The sequence below is a fragment of the Macaca thibetana genome, chromosome 16 (genome assembly GCF_024542745.1).
Source record: "Macaca thibetana thibetana isolate TM-01 chromosome 16, ASM2454274v1, whole genome shotgun sequence".
Taxonomy (NCBI): domain Eukaryota; kingdom Metazoa; phylum Chordata; class Mammalia; order Primates; family Cercopithecidae; genus Macaca; species Macaca thibetana.
In genome coordinates this window covers 16,199,819-16,217,305 of record NC_065593.1, presented here as the reverse complement: position 1 = coordinate 16,217,305, position 17,487 = coordinate 16,199,819, and the positions used below count along the sequence as shown (strand labels likewise).

Genomic DNA, 17,487 nt, shown 5'->3' with positions numbered 1-17,487 from the left:
ACGGATATTTACGGAATCCCTTTCGCGGTCCAGGCTTTTCTGGACACCAAGCCAGGCCTATTATAACTATTTAATATATAATTATTACAGTTAAACTTATTTGCAGTCGGGAAGCATAGACTCAAAACACGAAAGGCAGGGTTGGCTTTAGAAAGAAGTCACTGTTGTCTAAGAGTGCCAGAGGGACTAAGAAGATAGGTATGGAGGGCCGGGCGCGGTGGCTCACACCTGTAATCCTAGCACTTTGGGAGGCCGAGGTGGGCGGATCACCTGAGGTCGGGCGTTCAAGACCAGCCTGGCCAACATGGTGAAACCCCGTCTCTACTAAAAATACAAAAATTAGCTGGGCGTGGTGGCGTATACCTGTAATCCCAGCTACTCGGGAGGCTGAGGCAGGAGAATCACTTGAACCCGGGAGGCAGATGTCGCAGTGAGCCAAGATCGCACCATTGCACTCCAGCCTGGGCAACAGAGCGAGACTCCGTCTCAAAAGAAAAAAAAAGGGCCAGGCGCGGTGGCTCACGCCTGTAATCCCAGCACTTTAACAGGCCAAGGCAGGAGGGTCACTTGAGCCCAGGAGTTCCAGACCAGCCTGGCCAACATGGCAAAACCCTGTCCCTACAGAAAAATACAAATATCAGCCGGGTGTGGTGCTGTGCACCTGTGGTCCCAGCTACTTGGGAGTCTAGGAGGTCGAGGTCGCAGTGAACTATCATCATGAGACCCTGTCTCAAAAAAAAAAAAAAAGCTGGGCCAATGCTAGGACTCCTCCCATTTGTATCCCTTCTCTCAGGGCTCTTTCACATTGCCTGTTGCCGAGTTCTGAAAATTATTGTTTCATATATTTTATCTGGCTTTTTAAATGTGGGATGGTAAATTCAGTCCGTTACTCCATTATGGTTTCATACTTGGAAGCAGAAAAAAGAAATTTGCTTCTATTTTTTTTTTTTTTTTTTTTTAACAGGGTCTCACTTTGTCACCCAGGCTAGAGTGCAGTGGCACAATCTCGGCTCACTGCAGCCTCAACCTCCGAGGTTCAAGCAATCCTTCTGTGTCAGCCCCCCAAGTAGCTGGGATTACAGGTGTGTGCCACCATGCCTGGCTATTTTTTTTTTTTTTTTTTTTTTTTTTTTTTTAGAGACAAGGTTTTGCCATGTTTCCCAGGCTGGTCTGGAACTCCTGAGTTCAAATAATCCGCCTGCCCCAGCCCCCCAAAATGCTAGGATTACAGGCGTGAGCAACCGTGCCCAGCCAAATTTGCTCATTTGATATAAGGTTTATGGGTATGCCAATTTTGTGGCTGATGGAACTCTTTCAAGGCTTTCGTTTTTTAAATAAAGACCTTCATTTCTCATTGTTCCATTAAGCAATTAAGGTGACAGCATTAATTTGCAGAATTAATTAACAAGAATTAATTACATTTAATCTATTATTTTGAGACGGAGTTTCGCTCGTTGTCCAGGCTGGAGTGCAGTGGTGTGAGCTCGGCTCACTGCAACCTCCGCCTCCCGGGTTCAAGGGATCCTCCTGCCTCAGCCTCCCGAGTAGCTGGAATTACAGGCGCCCGCCATCATACCCAGCTAATTTTTTGTAATTTTACTAGAGATGGGTTTTCACCATGTTGGCCAGGCTGGTCTCAAACTCCTGAGCTCAGGTGATCCACCCGCCTCGGCCTCCCAAAGTGCTGGGATTACAGGCATGAGCCACTCTGCCCATCCAGTTACATTTAATTTTCAATTTAGTTAAACTTTGCATTGGTTCCTGGGCAGCAGAGATAGTCTCATCGGTGGGACCAAGCACTCATCTGTCTGGGAAGCAGTGCTGACTGGGACAGTGAGTTTGGCTTTCTCTGCTCCACAGTTCAAGTTAGAAATGCAAAAGCCCCCCTTCTCTTCCCTGCAGCTCTGAGTAAAGAGTACCATGTGCACAGGCTTTGAAATCATATTTAGGTTCAGATCTTGGCTCTGTCACTTATCAATTATGTGGCCTTGGACAAATTATTTAATCTATTTTAGTCTGTTTCTTCATCCGTAACACTGCAATATAAAGCCTCCTTCTGAAAGTTAGCAGTACAGTTACAACACTGCTTCAGTAATTTTCGGGTGGCTGGAAGAAGAGGAGACTGACTCCCTTAACACTAAGCCCAAAGCTTCCCCGTTTCCATGTGCTCCCTGGTTTGCAGCTCTCCTCCCTCCCTCCAGGGCTTACGGCCACACTGTCTGTAGGGCAGCCACTCTGCCACCTCTGGCCTCAGGGTCCTCTTGGGTGTGTGCAGAGGCAGGTGCCTGAGAAAGGCCTGTAGAATGGGGCTGCTGGACAGAGCCTAAGGCTCTTGGGAGGAAAACTTGGAGCCATTTGCACTGTTTGGCTTGAAGCATAAACTGAGGGAGGGTGAGCTGGTTTCTGCCTGGCAGTCAGATCTACCCCCAAAAGTCCTACTGATCTTGCCCCCTTCATACTTTTCAAATCTGTCTCCTCTTCCACATCCCCGTGGTCACTCCCTCAGTTTAGGTAGCCATATTACTTGGAGGTTACCACAAGTCTCCTAATAGGAGTCTGTTTGCAGTTTTCCACACTGTAGATGAAGTGATCTTTCTGAAGTACACAACTGAGTAACTGACGGTGTCACTCCCTAGTAATAGCTCCCCACTGCTCTTAAATTCAAAATCCCTTACCTGGCTTAAAAGGCCTTGATCTCTGATAAACATCCTCTCTCCAGCCGCATCGAATGCATTTGTCCCTTGCACTCTATACGATAGGCACACTAAAAAAGGTTTTTTTTAATTTTTAGGTAGGATTTTGCTATGTTGCCCAGGCTGGACCACCTCAGCCTCCCAAGTAGCTGGGACCATAGGTACCTGCTACTGGGCCTGACTTGTGTTGGCAGACATTTAACAAATAGCTAACAAGTAGTTCAAAACCTTTTTGGTTTTGCTGTTTGCTGATTTCTATGGTGTGAATACTCCCACCATGGCTGATTTCAATGCAGACTTGGGAAGCGATGTGCGAAACTGGCTCTGGCCAGCCTGTACAGACTGGCTCTAGCACAACACGGGAAAAGCCACACCCTACACAATAAAGTGTCAATTTCAATCCTGGTCAGGGGGGTGTGGGCTCTTCTAAGTTTGCTTCTTGAGAATTAGCTGTTCCCTTTTCTGCTATTCCTGTATTTTTTGACACAGGGTCTCACTCCGTCACATAGGCTGGTGTGCAGTGGTGTGATCATGACTTTACTGTAGCCTCAACCTCCCGGGCTCAGGTGATTCTCCCTCCTCAGCCTCCCAAGTAGCTGGGACTCTAGGCACGCACCACCATACCTGGCTAATTTTTTGTATCTTTTTGTAGAGATGGGGTTTCACCATGTTGCTCAGGCTGGTCTTAAACTCCGGGGTTCAAGCCATCTGCCCACCTCAGCCTCCCAGTGTGCTGGGATTACAGGAGTGAGCCATCATGCCTGGCCTATTCCTATATTCTTTTGGTTTGTTTGAGATGGAGTCTCACTCTGTCACCCAGGCTGGAGTGCAGTGGCACGATCTCGGCTCACAGCAACCTCTGCCTCCCAGGTTTAGGCAATTCTCCTACCTCAGCCACCTGAATTATAGGCGCCTGCCACCACCATGCCCGGATTTTTTTTGTATTTTTAGTAGAGATGGGGTTTCACCATGTTGGCCAGGTTAGTCTCAAACTCCTGACCTCAAGTGGTTCACCTGCCTCAGCCTCTCAATGTGTTGGGATTACAGGCATGAGCCACCGCGCCCAGCCCCTATATTCTTTAGAGATCTTTTTTTTTTTTTTCTTTTTGAGAGGGAGTCTCGCTCTGTTGCCCAGGCTGGAGTGCAGTTGTGCGATCTCCACTCACTGCAAGCTCCGCCTCCCGGGTTCACGCCATTCTCCTGCCTCAGCCTCCCGTGTAGCTGGGACTACAGGTGCCCGCCACTGCGCCTGGCTAATTTTTGTATTTTTAGTAGAGATGGGGTTTCACCATGTTAGCCAGGATGGTCTCAATCTCCTGACCTCATGATCTGCCCATCTCGGCCTCCCAAAGTGCTGGGATTACAGGCGTGAGCCACCGTGCCCGGCCTCTTTAGAGATCTCTTTATTCCCTTTAGCAGATAATCCTTTTACTAGTTACTTCTTTAAATTTTCTTCAAATTACTAGTGTGGTTTTTGTTCCCTGCCTGGACACTTGCAGATGTGACCCTGTCTGAGCAGGTCTGAGAAAAGGCCAGAACTGGTCAGGCAGTGCAGCTCATGCCTGTAATCCCCATACTTTGGAAGGCCAAGGCAGGAGGACTGCTTGAGACCAGGAGTTTGGCACCAGCTTGGGCAACACAGTGAGACTCCATCTCTACCAACAAAAAAAAAAGCGGGAGAGCCAGACCAAAGCCCCATTCACAATAAATACAAATATAACACTTCTCGAGCAGCTGCTCAGTGCCAGGTTAAAAATTCTAATGAAGGACAGGCACGGTGGCTCACGCTTGTAATCCCAGCACTTTGGGAGGCCGAGGTGGGTGGATCATGAAGTCAGGAGTTCAAGACCATCCTAACACGGTGAAACCCCGTCTCTACTAAAAATACAAAAAAATTAGCCGGGCGTGGTGGCACGCACCTGTAGTCCCAGCTACTCAGGAGGCTGAGGCAGGAGAATGGCGTGAACCCGGGGGGGCGGAGCTTGCAGTGAGCCGAGACTGCACCACTGCACTCCAGCCTGGGCTACAGAGCGAGACTCCATCTCAAAAAAAAAAAAAAAAACTCTAATGAAGTAGCCAGGCATCGTGGCTCAGGCCTGTAATCCCAGCACTTTGGGAGGCAGAGGTGGGCAGATCATGAGGTCAAGAGATTGAGACCAGCCTGACCAATATGGTGAAACCCCATCTCTACTAAAAATACAAAAAATTAGCTGGGCGTGGTGGCACACGCCTGTAGTCCCAGCTACTTGGGAGGCTGAGGCAGGAGGATCGCTTGAACCCAGGAGGTGGAGGTTGCAGTGAGCTGAGATCATGCCACTGCACTCCAGCCTGGAGAGAGAGCAAGACTCCATCTCAAAAAAAAAATATTATAATTAAGTAGACATTATTGGTAGGCAAACTAGGCAGATCATGCTAGAAAGGAGAAGTAAACCAACTTGGCTACTACTTGCAGCCAAAGGCGTCCTAATGAATATCAGTATCTTAATCAAAGGACATGAAGGGATGATCTACAGGCAGAACTAAGTAAACAGTTTTTCCTAAATCAAGAAAGACACAGGAAAAATCTTAAGGAGCTTATAACTTTTATGGGATCCAGTCCTAAAGTAGATTAGACCGATGTAGAATCCTGTCTGGAGACGTTCTCCCCTTCAATTCAATGGGAAGGCTCTTTTCTGGCATGAACTCTCCGATGTCTAATGAGTTCTGAGCACCATCCATAAGCTTTCCCACATTCTTTACATATAAAAGGTCTCTCTCCACTGTGAACTCTCCGATGCTGACTGAGATAGGAGCTTTGACTAAAGGCCTTCCCACACTCATTACACTCATAGGGCTTCTCTCCTGAGTGAATCCTCTGATGCTGAACAAGATGAGCACCCCACCTGAAGGCCTTCCCACATTCGTTACATTCGAAGGGTTTCTCTCCTGTATGAATTCTCTGATGCTGACCGAGGTTTGAGCTCTGTTTGAAAGTTTTCCCACAGTCACTACACTTATAGGGTTTCTCTCCAGAATGAACTCTCTGGTGGACAACAAGATGTGAGTTATAAATGAAGGTTTTACCACATTCACTACATTCATGGTCTTTCTTCCCTGTGGGAATTTCCTTATGGGTGACAACCATCTGCCTGAAACTTTTCCCCTGGGCAGGGGACCACCTCAGTGTCTCCGCTTTGGGATTTCTCTGCTGCAGTTGTAAGGCACCCTCAGAGGTAGCTTCAAATGTAGAGGTGTCAGTAGCAAGTTTTTCTGAGAACACCTGTGATTCCGCTTCAGTAATGGCTGGTGGTGGCAATGATCCTTTGTCCTTGGGCTCTGGGCCATCTTCTGTAACAACTGACAGAAAATGTAAATACACCTGTTCTGGATGTATGAAGAAATGACACTTAGATTAAAATTTACATTTCTGGAATGAAAAAAAATACTTCAAAACTACTATATATATGACAAAGACTGGAAGAATATTTACTTGGATATTACCAACGGTTAACTCTTGGTGATGGGACTATGTTACAGATTAGAGGGTTTCTGCTTTTTAATTTCTCCCATTTATCTGCTTTTTTCCCCCTAATTTCTCCATAATGAAGCACTAAAGAAGTTTTATTGAAAAAATGAAGGCAAGCCGGACACGGTGGCTCACGCCTGTAATTCCAGCACTCTGGGAGGCTGAGGCAGGCGGATCACGAGGTCAGGAGATCGAGACCATCCTGGCTAACACAGTGAAACCCCGTCTCTACTAAAAATACAAAAAGTTAGCCAGGCGTGGTGGCGGGCGCCTGTAGTCCCAGCTCCTCGGGAGGCTGAGGCAGGAGAATTGCATGAACCCGGGAAGCGGAGCTTGCAGTGAGCCAAGATCGCGCCGCTGCACTCCAGCCTGGGCGACAGAGCAAGACTCCGTCTCAAAAAAAAAAAAAAAAAGAAAAAAAGAAAAAATGAAGGCAATTACAAATGCATGGTCTTTTTTTAGGATTTTTCATATTTTCAAGGAATCAGGGAGTGATGGTGTGAAGAAAGGGAAAAACAAGAATCATTAGGGTTAAGGAAAAGGGAGGTTTCTAAAGGCAAAAAAACCGTGCCCTTCCTGGCTCTGCAACCTTCACCTCTGCCCATCCATTTCCCAGGTGCATAAATCTATAGTCTCTTTACAGGATCCTCAACTAACTGCTTCCTTTACCAAAAGGACTTCCAGCTCCCTGCCTCCTATCTGCTTGGTGCTTTCTGCCTTTCTCTTCCTTAAAAAGGGAAAAAGAGTGCGTTGCCTTTTTGTTTTTAAATGTCCATAGCACATTTTATGTTTTATCTGTTGTAACACTCCCTATAGCCTAAGGAGAACAGAAACCAATTGCTTTAAGATAACTCAATGTCATTTGACTTTTTTTTTTTTTTTTTCTGTCACCCAGGCTGGAGTGTAGTGGCATAATCTTGGCTCACTGCAACTTCCATTTCCCTGGTTAAAGTGATTCTCATGCCTCAGCCTCCCCAGTAGCTGGGATTACAGGCACGTACCACCACACCCGTCTAATTTTTGTATTTTTAGTAGAGACGGGGTTTCACCATGTTAGCCAGGCTGGTCTTGAACTCCTGACCCCAAGTGATCTGCCTGCCTCAGCCTCCCAAAGTGCTGGGATTCTAGGTGTGAGCCACTGTGCCCAGCCAAGATCATTTGATTTTTAAAAATTCATTTTTTCAGGTTAAATGTTGTGGTTAAAAAAATCTGAAATATGCTTGCTATAGAGAAAAAAAAATCACACAATAGCTAGCTTCTTTTTGAAAGTAAAGTAATAAAAGTGATAAATGAATACAGGCTTACTAAACAGAAGTAAAGGAGACAAGAAAAAGTCTGAAAAAAAGGCAAAGAAGAAAGAAGAGCTAAGAAGTAGAAACATACTTTTGGGACAGAATCTAATTAATCTCCATTTCTATTTTTTCCCATTTTGTAACTAACAAGAATTTGATTTTTTCAAATGCCTTGGTTTGGTGATAGTGGTGTCGGGGAGGGGTTATGGTGTAAAAGCAAATATCAAGTAGACTCTTTTTGGTTAGCAGCATATTCACAATACGGTCACGATGCTACAGAGGTCAACAAGGAGAGTTCACACTCCTGAGGCTCTAAGTCTAGTGTTTGCCACTGGCAGAGAGGAGAGGTTGTTTGCGGGTATGTATGCAGGCCAAGAAGGAAGTTTCTGTAGTGAATCTGAAGGGTAGAAGGTGAGGGCACACATAAGAGAGTTTCAAATAGGGCTGTTTTTTTTTTTTTTGAGACGGAGTCTCGCTCTGTCGCCCAGGCTGGAGTGCAGTGGCCGGATCTCAGCTCACTGCAAGCTCCGCCTCCCGGGTTTACGCCATTCTCCTGCCTCAGCCTCCCGAGGAGCTGGGACTACAGGCGCCCGCCACCTCGCCCGGCTAGTTTTTTTTATGTTTTTTAGTAGAGACGGGGTTTCACCGTGTTAGCCAGGATGGTCTCGATCTCCTGACCTTGTGATCTGCCCGTCTCGGCCTCAAATAGGGCTGTTTACATGAGGAAGAGGTGGTAAAGGTGATGACAGGCTGTATCTCACATAGGAGTGCTCTATGGCTTAAAAAGTGTGTTTTGCGAGGCCTTAGGAGTTAAAAAAAAAAAAGGATCTCAAGGCTGGCCTCTAGCTCAGGGCAGAGTTATTATAAACTAGGAGTTAAGTGCAGTGAAGATGATAAGGCATAAGTGAATGAACTATTTCCTGGTCCTGATTTAGGGCTCTCTAAAGTTAAGAGACACTGGCCAGGCTTTATATCCAGATATGACCCAAGTTCAGCTTCATCCTCAGAGCTATCTTATGAGGCAGGTTATTCTTACTCCTAATTTTACGAGTGATGAAACAGGCAAAGTCTCTCACCTAAGAGATAAAAATTGTAAGGCTGTGATGATACCAAACATTTAAGTGCCTACTACTATTTACCCTTTACAGGTACTAGGTACTGTGCCCTTTATCGTCCCTCTTTCTCCTCTCCCTCCCCACAGAATCCTGCTCCTCACCACTCTTTGGGAAAGGCTGGGTCTCCTTAGTCTGGAGCCGGATGCTCAGTGCTTCCTGGGCTGCTCCCAGAGATTCCTTCTTCTCCCATGGCTCTTCCTGTGCAGGTCCATGTGCAGGGCCTGGGACCTGGAGGTGATCAGGCACCACTCAGTTTTAAATTTTCTTCAAATTACTAGTGTGGTTTCTGTCCCCTGCCTGGACACTTGCAGATGTGACTCTCCTTGTACCAAAGCTTCCAAGAAGACTTTAGGGAGCCTCCTCGGAGTCAGCACAAGGGAAGGAAAAGGAGCTAGAGTCTCTTTCTCATTCAGGGCTCAAGGGCGGAAAAGACAGACACAGAAACACACATTAACTGCTCTACCTGGCCCAAGAGAGGTTTGACCTTGGCAACTCCCCCTACTGCTGCCCCTCTGTCCAGCCTGAAGGTCATTGATCTGGCTCCCATAACAGACCAAATCCCCCTTCCCACCTGCGGCTCTGGTTCAAGTCCTTTCTCTAAATCTTCCAGCACAGTCACAGCCTCCTCTCCACTCTTAGGGTGATGTCCCCGCACCCACGACTGGAGCTCCTCAGGCAGGATGGTCAAGAATTGTTCCAGCACCAGGAACTCCAGGATCTGCTCCTTCGTGTGTTTCTCTGGCCTTAGCCACTCACAGCAGAGTACCCGTAGCTGGCTCAAGGCCTCCCGGGGACCAGGAGTCTCCTGGTAGCGGAGATGCCTGAAGCGTTGGCGGAAGATCTCTTGACTGGTAGAGTGGTTCCCAGGTAGCCTGGTCTCATACTCACAAGACTCTTCCTCTTCCTTTGGTTCCATCATCATAATCTTCTCTTGTCCCCGTGTACCCTGAAGGGCCAGAGTTTCAGCTGCTGTTAGTGATACAGCCGTTCTAGTCTGGACTAGCTCTGCAGAAGGCTCATACCAGCTGGAATATTGCAAGGGCCCCCTGTAACATAAGAAGAAATCATTCCTCCTCTTCTTTTTTTTTTTTTTGAGACAGAGTCTCACTCTGTTACCCAGGCTGGAGTGCAGTGGCACGATCTCAGCTCACTGCAACCTCCACCCCCAGGGTTCTAGAGATTCTCCTACCTCAGCCTCCCGAGTAGCTGGGATTACAGGCGCCCACCACCACGCCCAGCTAATTTTTTTGTATTTTCAGTAGGGACAGGGTTTTGCCATATTGGCCAGGCTGGTCTTGAACTCCTGACCTCAGGTGATCCACCCGCCTCGGCCTCCCAAAGTGGTAGGATTACAGGCATGAGTCACCATGCCTGGCCTCTTCTTTTTTTGATTCATTAAACATATACTCAGCACTACAAAGAGCCAAACTCTGTACTATATATACCCCTTAGTCCGGCTTTTTCTTCCACCCCTCCCGAGAATTCTGATGTACTACGTCAATGCTTTTGAGAAACTTGCCTTGTTGTAGAGACGGGAATGTAAAGTGGTTTTCTACAATACAACTAAATAAATGCCATTAACAGGAAAAAATATCAAGGAAAAAAAAGTTGTGGGGGCCTATGGGAAGAAATGATTATTGGGAAGAAACAAGTTTGAAGCAAAACCCAAGTTTCCAGATGCAGAGCCCAGAGCCCAGCAGCTTTCACTGCAAGGTGGGGTTTGCTGGGGAGGCTCCTCCCTGCTTTAAAAACTTTCTGAAGTAGCAGTTTCAGCAAAAGAAAAACGTTAAGTCCCCTCTACGGAGTCGGATCTCATTCAAACGCAGAAGCCCTATTAAGGGGCAGGTATGAACAAAACTCGGGTACAGTGACCTGCGTCAAGGAATCTAACAGGTGTAAACCACAAAAGCATCTGAGATAGATCTCAACCAATTTAGGGGTTACTTTGCTAAGGTTGAGGATGCACCCAGGAAAAAGACACACAAGCCACAGTAAGATCCGTGGCCCGCACTTTTACCACCGAGGGTTTTGAGGGCTTCAATTTAATGGGGAGAAAGCTGGCAAAGGAGGGGAAGGAGTAAAGAAGAGGGGGGATATGTAGTGAGGTAAGTGGCCACATTCTTGTGAGGATTTGATTAGAGCTGAGTTCACCTGTTGCACGTGAAAAGAGGAAGTCAATTATGAATTTGTCTGGTGCTCAGTACATCTGCATTTTCCACAAGATAAAGTAGATCTAGAGTAGAGGAAGAAGTCAAATAGTTTCGTCTCCGGGTGGGTGGAGGAAGCATTTCTAGTCTTGTCCGGTGAAGCTGGGCTGTTCATTTACATTGCCAGGGTGAGGGAGGTCACCTGGGGGCATATGTTGCTTTCTATCTTGCAGCTATCGGTTTAGGAACAAAAGGAAAAGCAGTTTTTTTTTCGTGACTCAGTTTCCAAGCTTAACTTTTCCCTTTGGCATAGTAAGTTTGGGGTCCTGAGATTTTATTTTCCTTTCACACAGGGAAGGAGGTGGGACGCATCAGAGGCCACGAAAGGAGCACAAAGAGGGACCGCTGGCCGAAGACAAAGGAGGCGCGAAGAAAAACGCGGAGCTCGTGTCTCCCACGGTGATGCCCGGCGGCGCTGGCCCCAGCAAAACTTCTCTACCCCGGCCTGGGGCAGGTGCCCGCCCGGGAGCGCGGGAAGGAGGCCGTCGTCCAGGCCAGGTACAACTCCCCCTCCCACCCTTCACTCCCTACCCAGGGGTCTCGAGAAAAGATTAGAAGGACATCAAGACCCCCCTCCACGGCACGTGACGCAACGCGAGGGCAGCGCAGCGCGGGCACCGTGGGCAACCCAAACCCCTCTCCACACACGCCCGCGGAGCTGCCTGCCAGGCCCGCTCAATGCACAGCCGCCGCTGCCTGCGGGACGGGCAAAAGCCAAGCCGCGAGGTGGACCTCGGGGAAGCCGCCGCCAACACTCACCTCACAGGACCAGGAGGTTCCATCGGGGCGCTGCCGCGAACCGCGCCACTTCCAGCCCTCACCCCAGCTGCAGGTTTGCGCCTGCGCAGGTCGCAGCCTCGGCCTCCATCTCCCAGAAGCCTCCGCGCCGACCGCTTCCGCTCGCGCACTTCGGCCCAGGCGCGTGGGCGCTGCCGAGAGGCTGGGAGCCGGGGAACCGGTTCCCGTACTTGAGCGGAGCGGGGAAGAGCGCGCCGCCTGCACGACTGGAATGGCGCGGCCAGATGCCCTGGAGGACCCTGGGAATTGCAGTCCTTGCTCAGGTGGAGAGCGAGCCCTGTAAGCGGGTGACTTCACCAAGTTTGGCGGGTCTCTTGTGGAGTTGTACCTGAAAGGGCGGTGCTGGCGGACAGATGTCAGGGAAATTCTGGCCTTGTGCATGGTCTGTGGTAACACTTCTCCAGGAGTTCTATTTTCCAGTTACCACTTCCCAGACCTGATGAGAGGGTCACAGCTGAGGAAGACGGTCCCCTCCACGAAAAAAATATTCCCCAACCAACCACTGGCCGGGTACGGGGAGGGGAGGAGAAAAAAGAATTCTAAGGTTGATTTTATTGCGATGGGGGAAATAGGAGTTGGTGTTTTTTTGTTTATTTTTAATTTAAAAAAAAAATTTTTTTTTTTTTTGAGACGCGGTGGCCAACATGGTGAAACCCTGTCTCTATTAAAAATACAAAAAGGCCGGGCGCGGTGGCTCACGCCTGTAATCCCAGCACTTTGGGAGGCCGAGGCGGGCGGATCACAAGGTCAGGAGATCGAGACCACGGTGAAACCCCGTCTCTACTAAAAATACAAAAAAAAATTAGCCGGGCGCGGTTGTGGGCGCCTGTAGTCCCAGCTACTCGGGAGGCTGAGGCAGGAGAATGGCGTGAACCCGGGAGGCGGAGCTTGCAGTGAGCCGAGATCGCGCCACTGCACTCCAGTCTGGGCGACAGAGCGAGACTCCGTCTCAAAAAAAAAAAAAAAAAAAAAACAACAAAAAAAAACACAAAAAGGTTAGCCCGGCGTGGTGGCAGGCGACTGTAGTCCCCACTACTCAGGAGACAGGAGAATCGTTTGAACCCGGGAAGCAGAGGTTGCAATGAGCTGAGATCGTGCCACTGCACTCCAGCCTGGGCTACAGAGCGAGACTCCGTCTCAAAAAAAAAAAAAAAAAAAAAAAAACTAATTAAAAATAAATTTATCTCACTATCAGATTTGCAGGATATTGATTGATCCAGTCTCTCAATCCTTTTATAAAATAGTTTTTCTCTCAATACTTTTATAAAATAGCTTAATCCTAGTCTCTCCAGGAAAAATTGTTATTCAACTGTGTAGTTCTCAGATTATTAAATTTGTTTCTCCAAGATATAGTATCCTTGAAAATGTGCATAACACCCCCCGCTCCAAATCCTTGCAATTTACTTATACTGGGCCAAGCCCCTTCTGACATCAAGTAGGATCAAGAAGTGCAGAATCTTGTAATCCTCAAGGTCATGGTTGGGGGATATATTTTTTCCTTCAAAGTGCCATTGATAATTACTGCATGTAGGAGCTATGGATAAAATTAGTTATCATTTGTTGAATGTCTACTGTGTGTCTAGAACTATGCTAGGAACTTAATGAAAATGTCTCATTTAGTCTTCACAGTTGCCCCACAGGGGACTGTATTAATGTCATTATCTTGATTTTACAGATGAGAAAAATCAAGACTCAGAAACAATAAAAGTCACAGAGATGAAATTGACAGAGCCTGGATTTCGGTATGTCAGACTTCAATGTGCCATTATACTTTCAAATCCTACAGAATAGATTGAATCACAACTTCCACTTTTATGTGAAAGAAGACAATGGGTCTTAGGACTTACCATCAATTTCCCTTTCCTGATTTAATTAGCTGCTTCTGTGTCTAATTTTGCTAGGAATGGAGGAATAACGCAAACTCCCTAAACTACATATTGACATGTATACTAATGTGAAAATCTCAAGTCCATTTGCAGACTTTTGGATTAGATTCTGTCCCAGAAAGACATCCACCCTAGAGTTCAGGATATCATAGCCATTTTACTGTTCCCCTGGCACAATTCATAATAAGGAAAAAAAGACAAGGGGAAAGCTATTAGATTCCCAGTGCTGCTAAACAGGAGACACAAGGACACCGTTTTGTGATGATGATGGTGCTTTATGCAGCTTCCACCATTTACAAGATTTTCCTGTGGTGTGGAACCTCTGACGATAAAGGGGTGAAATGGAACTAGAAGCTTATTCCAGTCAAGATTTCTGATTTATCTTGTGGTAAGCATTTGGGGAGGACATATCTGCACATGACCTGAGACTAAGTAGTATACACTGAATCAGATGAAAATTAGCTCTTAGGAAGCTTAGAATTTTCCAAGCAGTTATGACAAAAAACAAACTCTCCTCCTCTCTTCCTATATGGACATACTGACATCTTTATCATTACTGTCTTCCTAGGGTTATGATTCTGTTTGGTTTCTTTGATGCTGTATTAGACCTGAGCTCTGATTGAAAATTCTTCCATGCTCACTACATTCCAAAACTTTATCTCCAATATGAATTTCCAGATGCCTCACAAGGTCTGAGCTCCATCTGAAGGCTTTCCCATGCTTGTCACGTTCACAGGGCTTTCCTCCAGTATGAATTCTATGATGTTGAATAAGGTCTGATGACAAGTCTTTGAACATTCGTTGCATTCGTAAAGTTTCCACTGTGAATTCTTTGATGCTGAATAAGTTGTGAATTACCCCTCAAATCTTTCCCACACCCACTGCATTTATAAGACCTCTCACCTGTATGGATTCTCTGATGTTCTATAAGGACTGAGTTCTGGCCATGTGCAGTGGCTCACGCCTGTAATCCAAGCACTTTGAGAAGCCGAGGCCAGTGGATCACCTGAGGTCAAGAGTTCAAGACCAGCCTGGCCAACATGGTGACACCTTATCTCTACTAAAAATACAAAATTAGCCTGGCGTGGTGGTGGGCACCTGTAATCCCAGCTACTTGGGAGGCTGAGGCAGGAGAATAGCTTTAACCCGGGAGGTGGAAGTTACAGTGAGCTGAGATCGCGCCACTGCACTCCAGCCTGGGCAACAGAGCAAGATTCCGTCTCCAAAAACACACACACAAAACTCAAAACGGAACAGATGCAGAAAAAATTCCAGAGGGATTTATTTGTGATGCCTGTTCAAAACTCAAGAAACCACCACCCTGATACTCATCAAACCCTGGAGAAATTCCGTTTCTGGAGTGTCAGAAGGCCTCATGAATAACCTTCCATTCACTGAAGGAGGTCCTTACCCAGCAAGCCCCGGTCTCCTTCACTCTCCTGCACTCGTGCCTCGCAGATGGCCTCATGCGCGGACTGGCGGTCCAGCCTCCCAGGGGCAGGGCCTGGGCGCACCCCACGCCGCCTTTGGCCACTGAGGCCCGGGTCCTCGAGGCGCCGGGCTAGGCAGAGCCTCCCGGGGCAGCGCCAGGGGATCCGGGCGGGGTGCGTGCGCCGGAAGGGCCTCAAAGCTGCAGGGCTGGACGGCGCTGGGGGCGCAAGGCACGGAGACCAGGCGGAGGAGACAGCTAGCGACTCACCGGGATGGGCGGGCCCCGGCTCCCAGCTCCAAATACGCGGCCTCTGTGGGAGCTTGTCTCCAGGCGCCCATCAGTCTTCCCCCGACTCGGCGCTACCTTGGCGGCCGTGCCCATGCCGTCCCCGCCCCAACTAGTAGTCATGATGAGGGGTCGTAGGCCTCGCTCGAGATGCTCACTGCGAGGACTTTCCGCCTGCGGGCTCTCTGCGCGCCGTCACTGACTGCCCGGCTGCGGGCGGGCCGCCTCACCACTCCCGGCTTCACGGGGCTGGGGCGCGCACCATGGAGTCGAACCGAGTCCTCCTGCTTTCCTAGAAAAGCCGTGGGGGGGAGAAGGGGAACACTTCTGGCCCACGTGAGCCACCGTCGCGCGTGGCGTCTGAGGGGCGTCTACCCGGAGTCACGGAGCTGACCAAAGGGAAAAGGCCAGTCCCTGTCCGGGAAGAGCTCAGCCTCGTGGGGCAGGGGACAAGTTACACTTGCTACCTTGCCATGGCCGTGGCCCGTGGAGGCAGTAGACCGTCACCAGGTGTCGGTCAGGAAAGACGGGCGGCTACGTGAGGCCTGGACAGGAAGGAATTGGGAGACACAAGACTGTGCCGCCGAGACCGCTTTCGAGTCGGGCTCACCGGGATTTTGAATTCGTTTCTTCACTTACTAGTTGTGAGTCTTTGAGCAAATTTGCCTTTCTAAAGCGTAGTTTCTTATTTATAAAACAGGGTTAACAGTTGCACTCACTGAGGTAAATACAAGAGAAAATCGATGTTAAGTGCTTATCACGGTACCCAACACATACCAAGTACTAGAAAATAATGGAGCTAGGTACGGAGGGAGCAATCTTGACAGAGGGAACATCTCGTGGAATGGTCACAGGGCAGGAGGGCGGTGCCTGCATTCTTGGGGAACTGCAGAGAGTTCATGGGTAAATAATAGGAAGGAAAGGTAAGTACTTTGCAGAAACCCTTCCCCAACTAGGTCAGACTCCCCACTGTAGTATCATATGCCTCTCCTTTTAGGCATTTATTATGGTTGCAACTTTATTAATGATTCTAATTAGTTTCTCTTCTACAATTATAACCTCCATTAGTTTCTCTTCTGCAATTATAACCTCCGTCCGGCCAGAGACTTGTCCATTTATGCTCACCCTGCTTTGTAGCACCCAATGCTTAACACATATTAAATGCTCGATAATGTTGGGCGAAGTGGCTCACGCCTCTAATCCCAGCACTTTGGGAGGCTGACGCGGGTGGATCACGAGGTCAGGAGTTCAAGACCAGCCTGACCAACATGGTGAAACACCCTCTCTACTAAAAATACAAAAATTAGCCGGGTGTGGTGGCACATGCCTGTAATCCCAGCTACTCAGTAGGCTGAAGCAAAAGAATCACTTGAACCCGGGAGGCAGAGGTTGCAGTGAGCCAAGATTGTACCACTGCACTCCAGCCTGGGTGACAGAGCGAGACTCTGTCTCAGAAAAAAAAAAAAAAAAAAAAAAAAAAAGCTCAGTAAATATTTATGGCACAAGTGGATAAATGGGGTTGCATCAGAATATGTATGTCACATTAAGGACTTTGGACTTCAGGCTGTAGTGGGAAATCACTGTGGAAATTCAGAGAGGGGGTGGCACTATCAGATTTGTTCTAAAGGAAGATCATTCCAGCTGCCCTGTAGAGAAGGGTTGGAATCAGGGAGGCATGTTAGGAGGCTGTGGTAATAGTACAAGCAAGAGATAATGGTGGCCTCACTCTAAGGGCATTAAAAATCAAGACAGGTGAGGCTGGGTGCAGTGGCTCACACCTGTAATCCCAGGACTTTGGGAGGCCAAGGCAGGCAGATAACCAGGAATTTGAGACCAGGCTGGCCAACATGGTGGAACGCTGTCTCTACCAAAACTACAAAAATTAGCTGGGTGTACCGGCTTGCACCTGTAATCCCAGCTCCTCAGGAGGCTGAGGCAGGAGAATCACTTGACCCGGAGGCAGAGGTTGCAGTGGGCCAAGTTCATGCCACTGCACTCTAGCCTAGGCAACAGAGTGGGACTCCATCTCAGGAAAAAAAAAAAAGACAAGTGGACTATATTGGCAGATTATTGGCTAGCATTCACTTATTCTACCACAGTCATGCACTCGCTCCCTCAGGGATGGTAGTGACAGTCTTATTTCCTATTGATGCAGGATTTTTTTCCTTGATTCCTTCGTGGGACTCAGGACGGGGCACACCCTGTTTACTCAGCCCACTGCGCTCAGCCTCTTGCAGGAGTGTGCAGGTAAGCAAGCAAGTGCAGGATCTGGCT

General features: G+C 48.2%; 2 protein-coding genes across 2 annotated transcripts in view; one reads left to right on the top strand and one right to left on the bottom strand.

The window, feature by feature from the left end:
* The window catches only part of ZFP3 (ZFP3 zinc finger protein), a 100,409-nt gene that overhangs the window by 19,479 nt on the left and 63,443 nt on the right, over positions 1-17,487 (top strand). The window contains exons 3-5 of the transcript XR_007720443.1: positions 11,106-11,889; positions 13,286-13,352; positions 14,065-17,460. The gene's annotated coding sequence lies outside the window, so the exon portion shown is untranslated. The remainder of the gene's footprint in view (positions 1-11,105; positions 11,890-13,285; positions 13,353-14,064; positions 17,461-17,487) is intronic.
* ZNF232 (zinc finger protein 232) overlaps positions 5,259-17,487 on the bottom strand; it is a 129,821-nt gene continuing 117,592 nt past the window's right edge. The window contains exons 2-5 of the mRNA XM_050765360.1: positions 11,572-11,686; positions 9,177-9,651; positions 8,707-8,833; positions 5,259-6,056 (exon numbers count right to left, since the gene is read on the bottom strand). Coding sequence (XP_050621317.1) covers positions 5,347-6,056; positions 8,707-8,833; positions 9,177-9,651; positions 11,572-11,594 — 1,335 coding nt within the window. The 5' untranslated portion in view covers positions 11,595-11,686 and the 3' untranslated portion in view covers positions 5,259-5,346. The remainder of the gene's footprint in view (positions 6,057-8,706; positions 8,834-9,176; positions 9,652-11,571; positions 11,687-17,487) is intronic.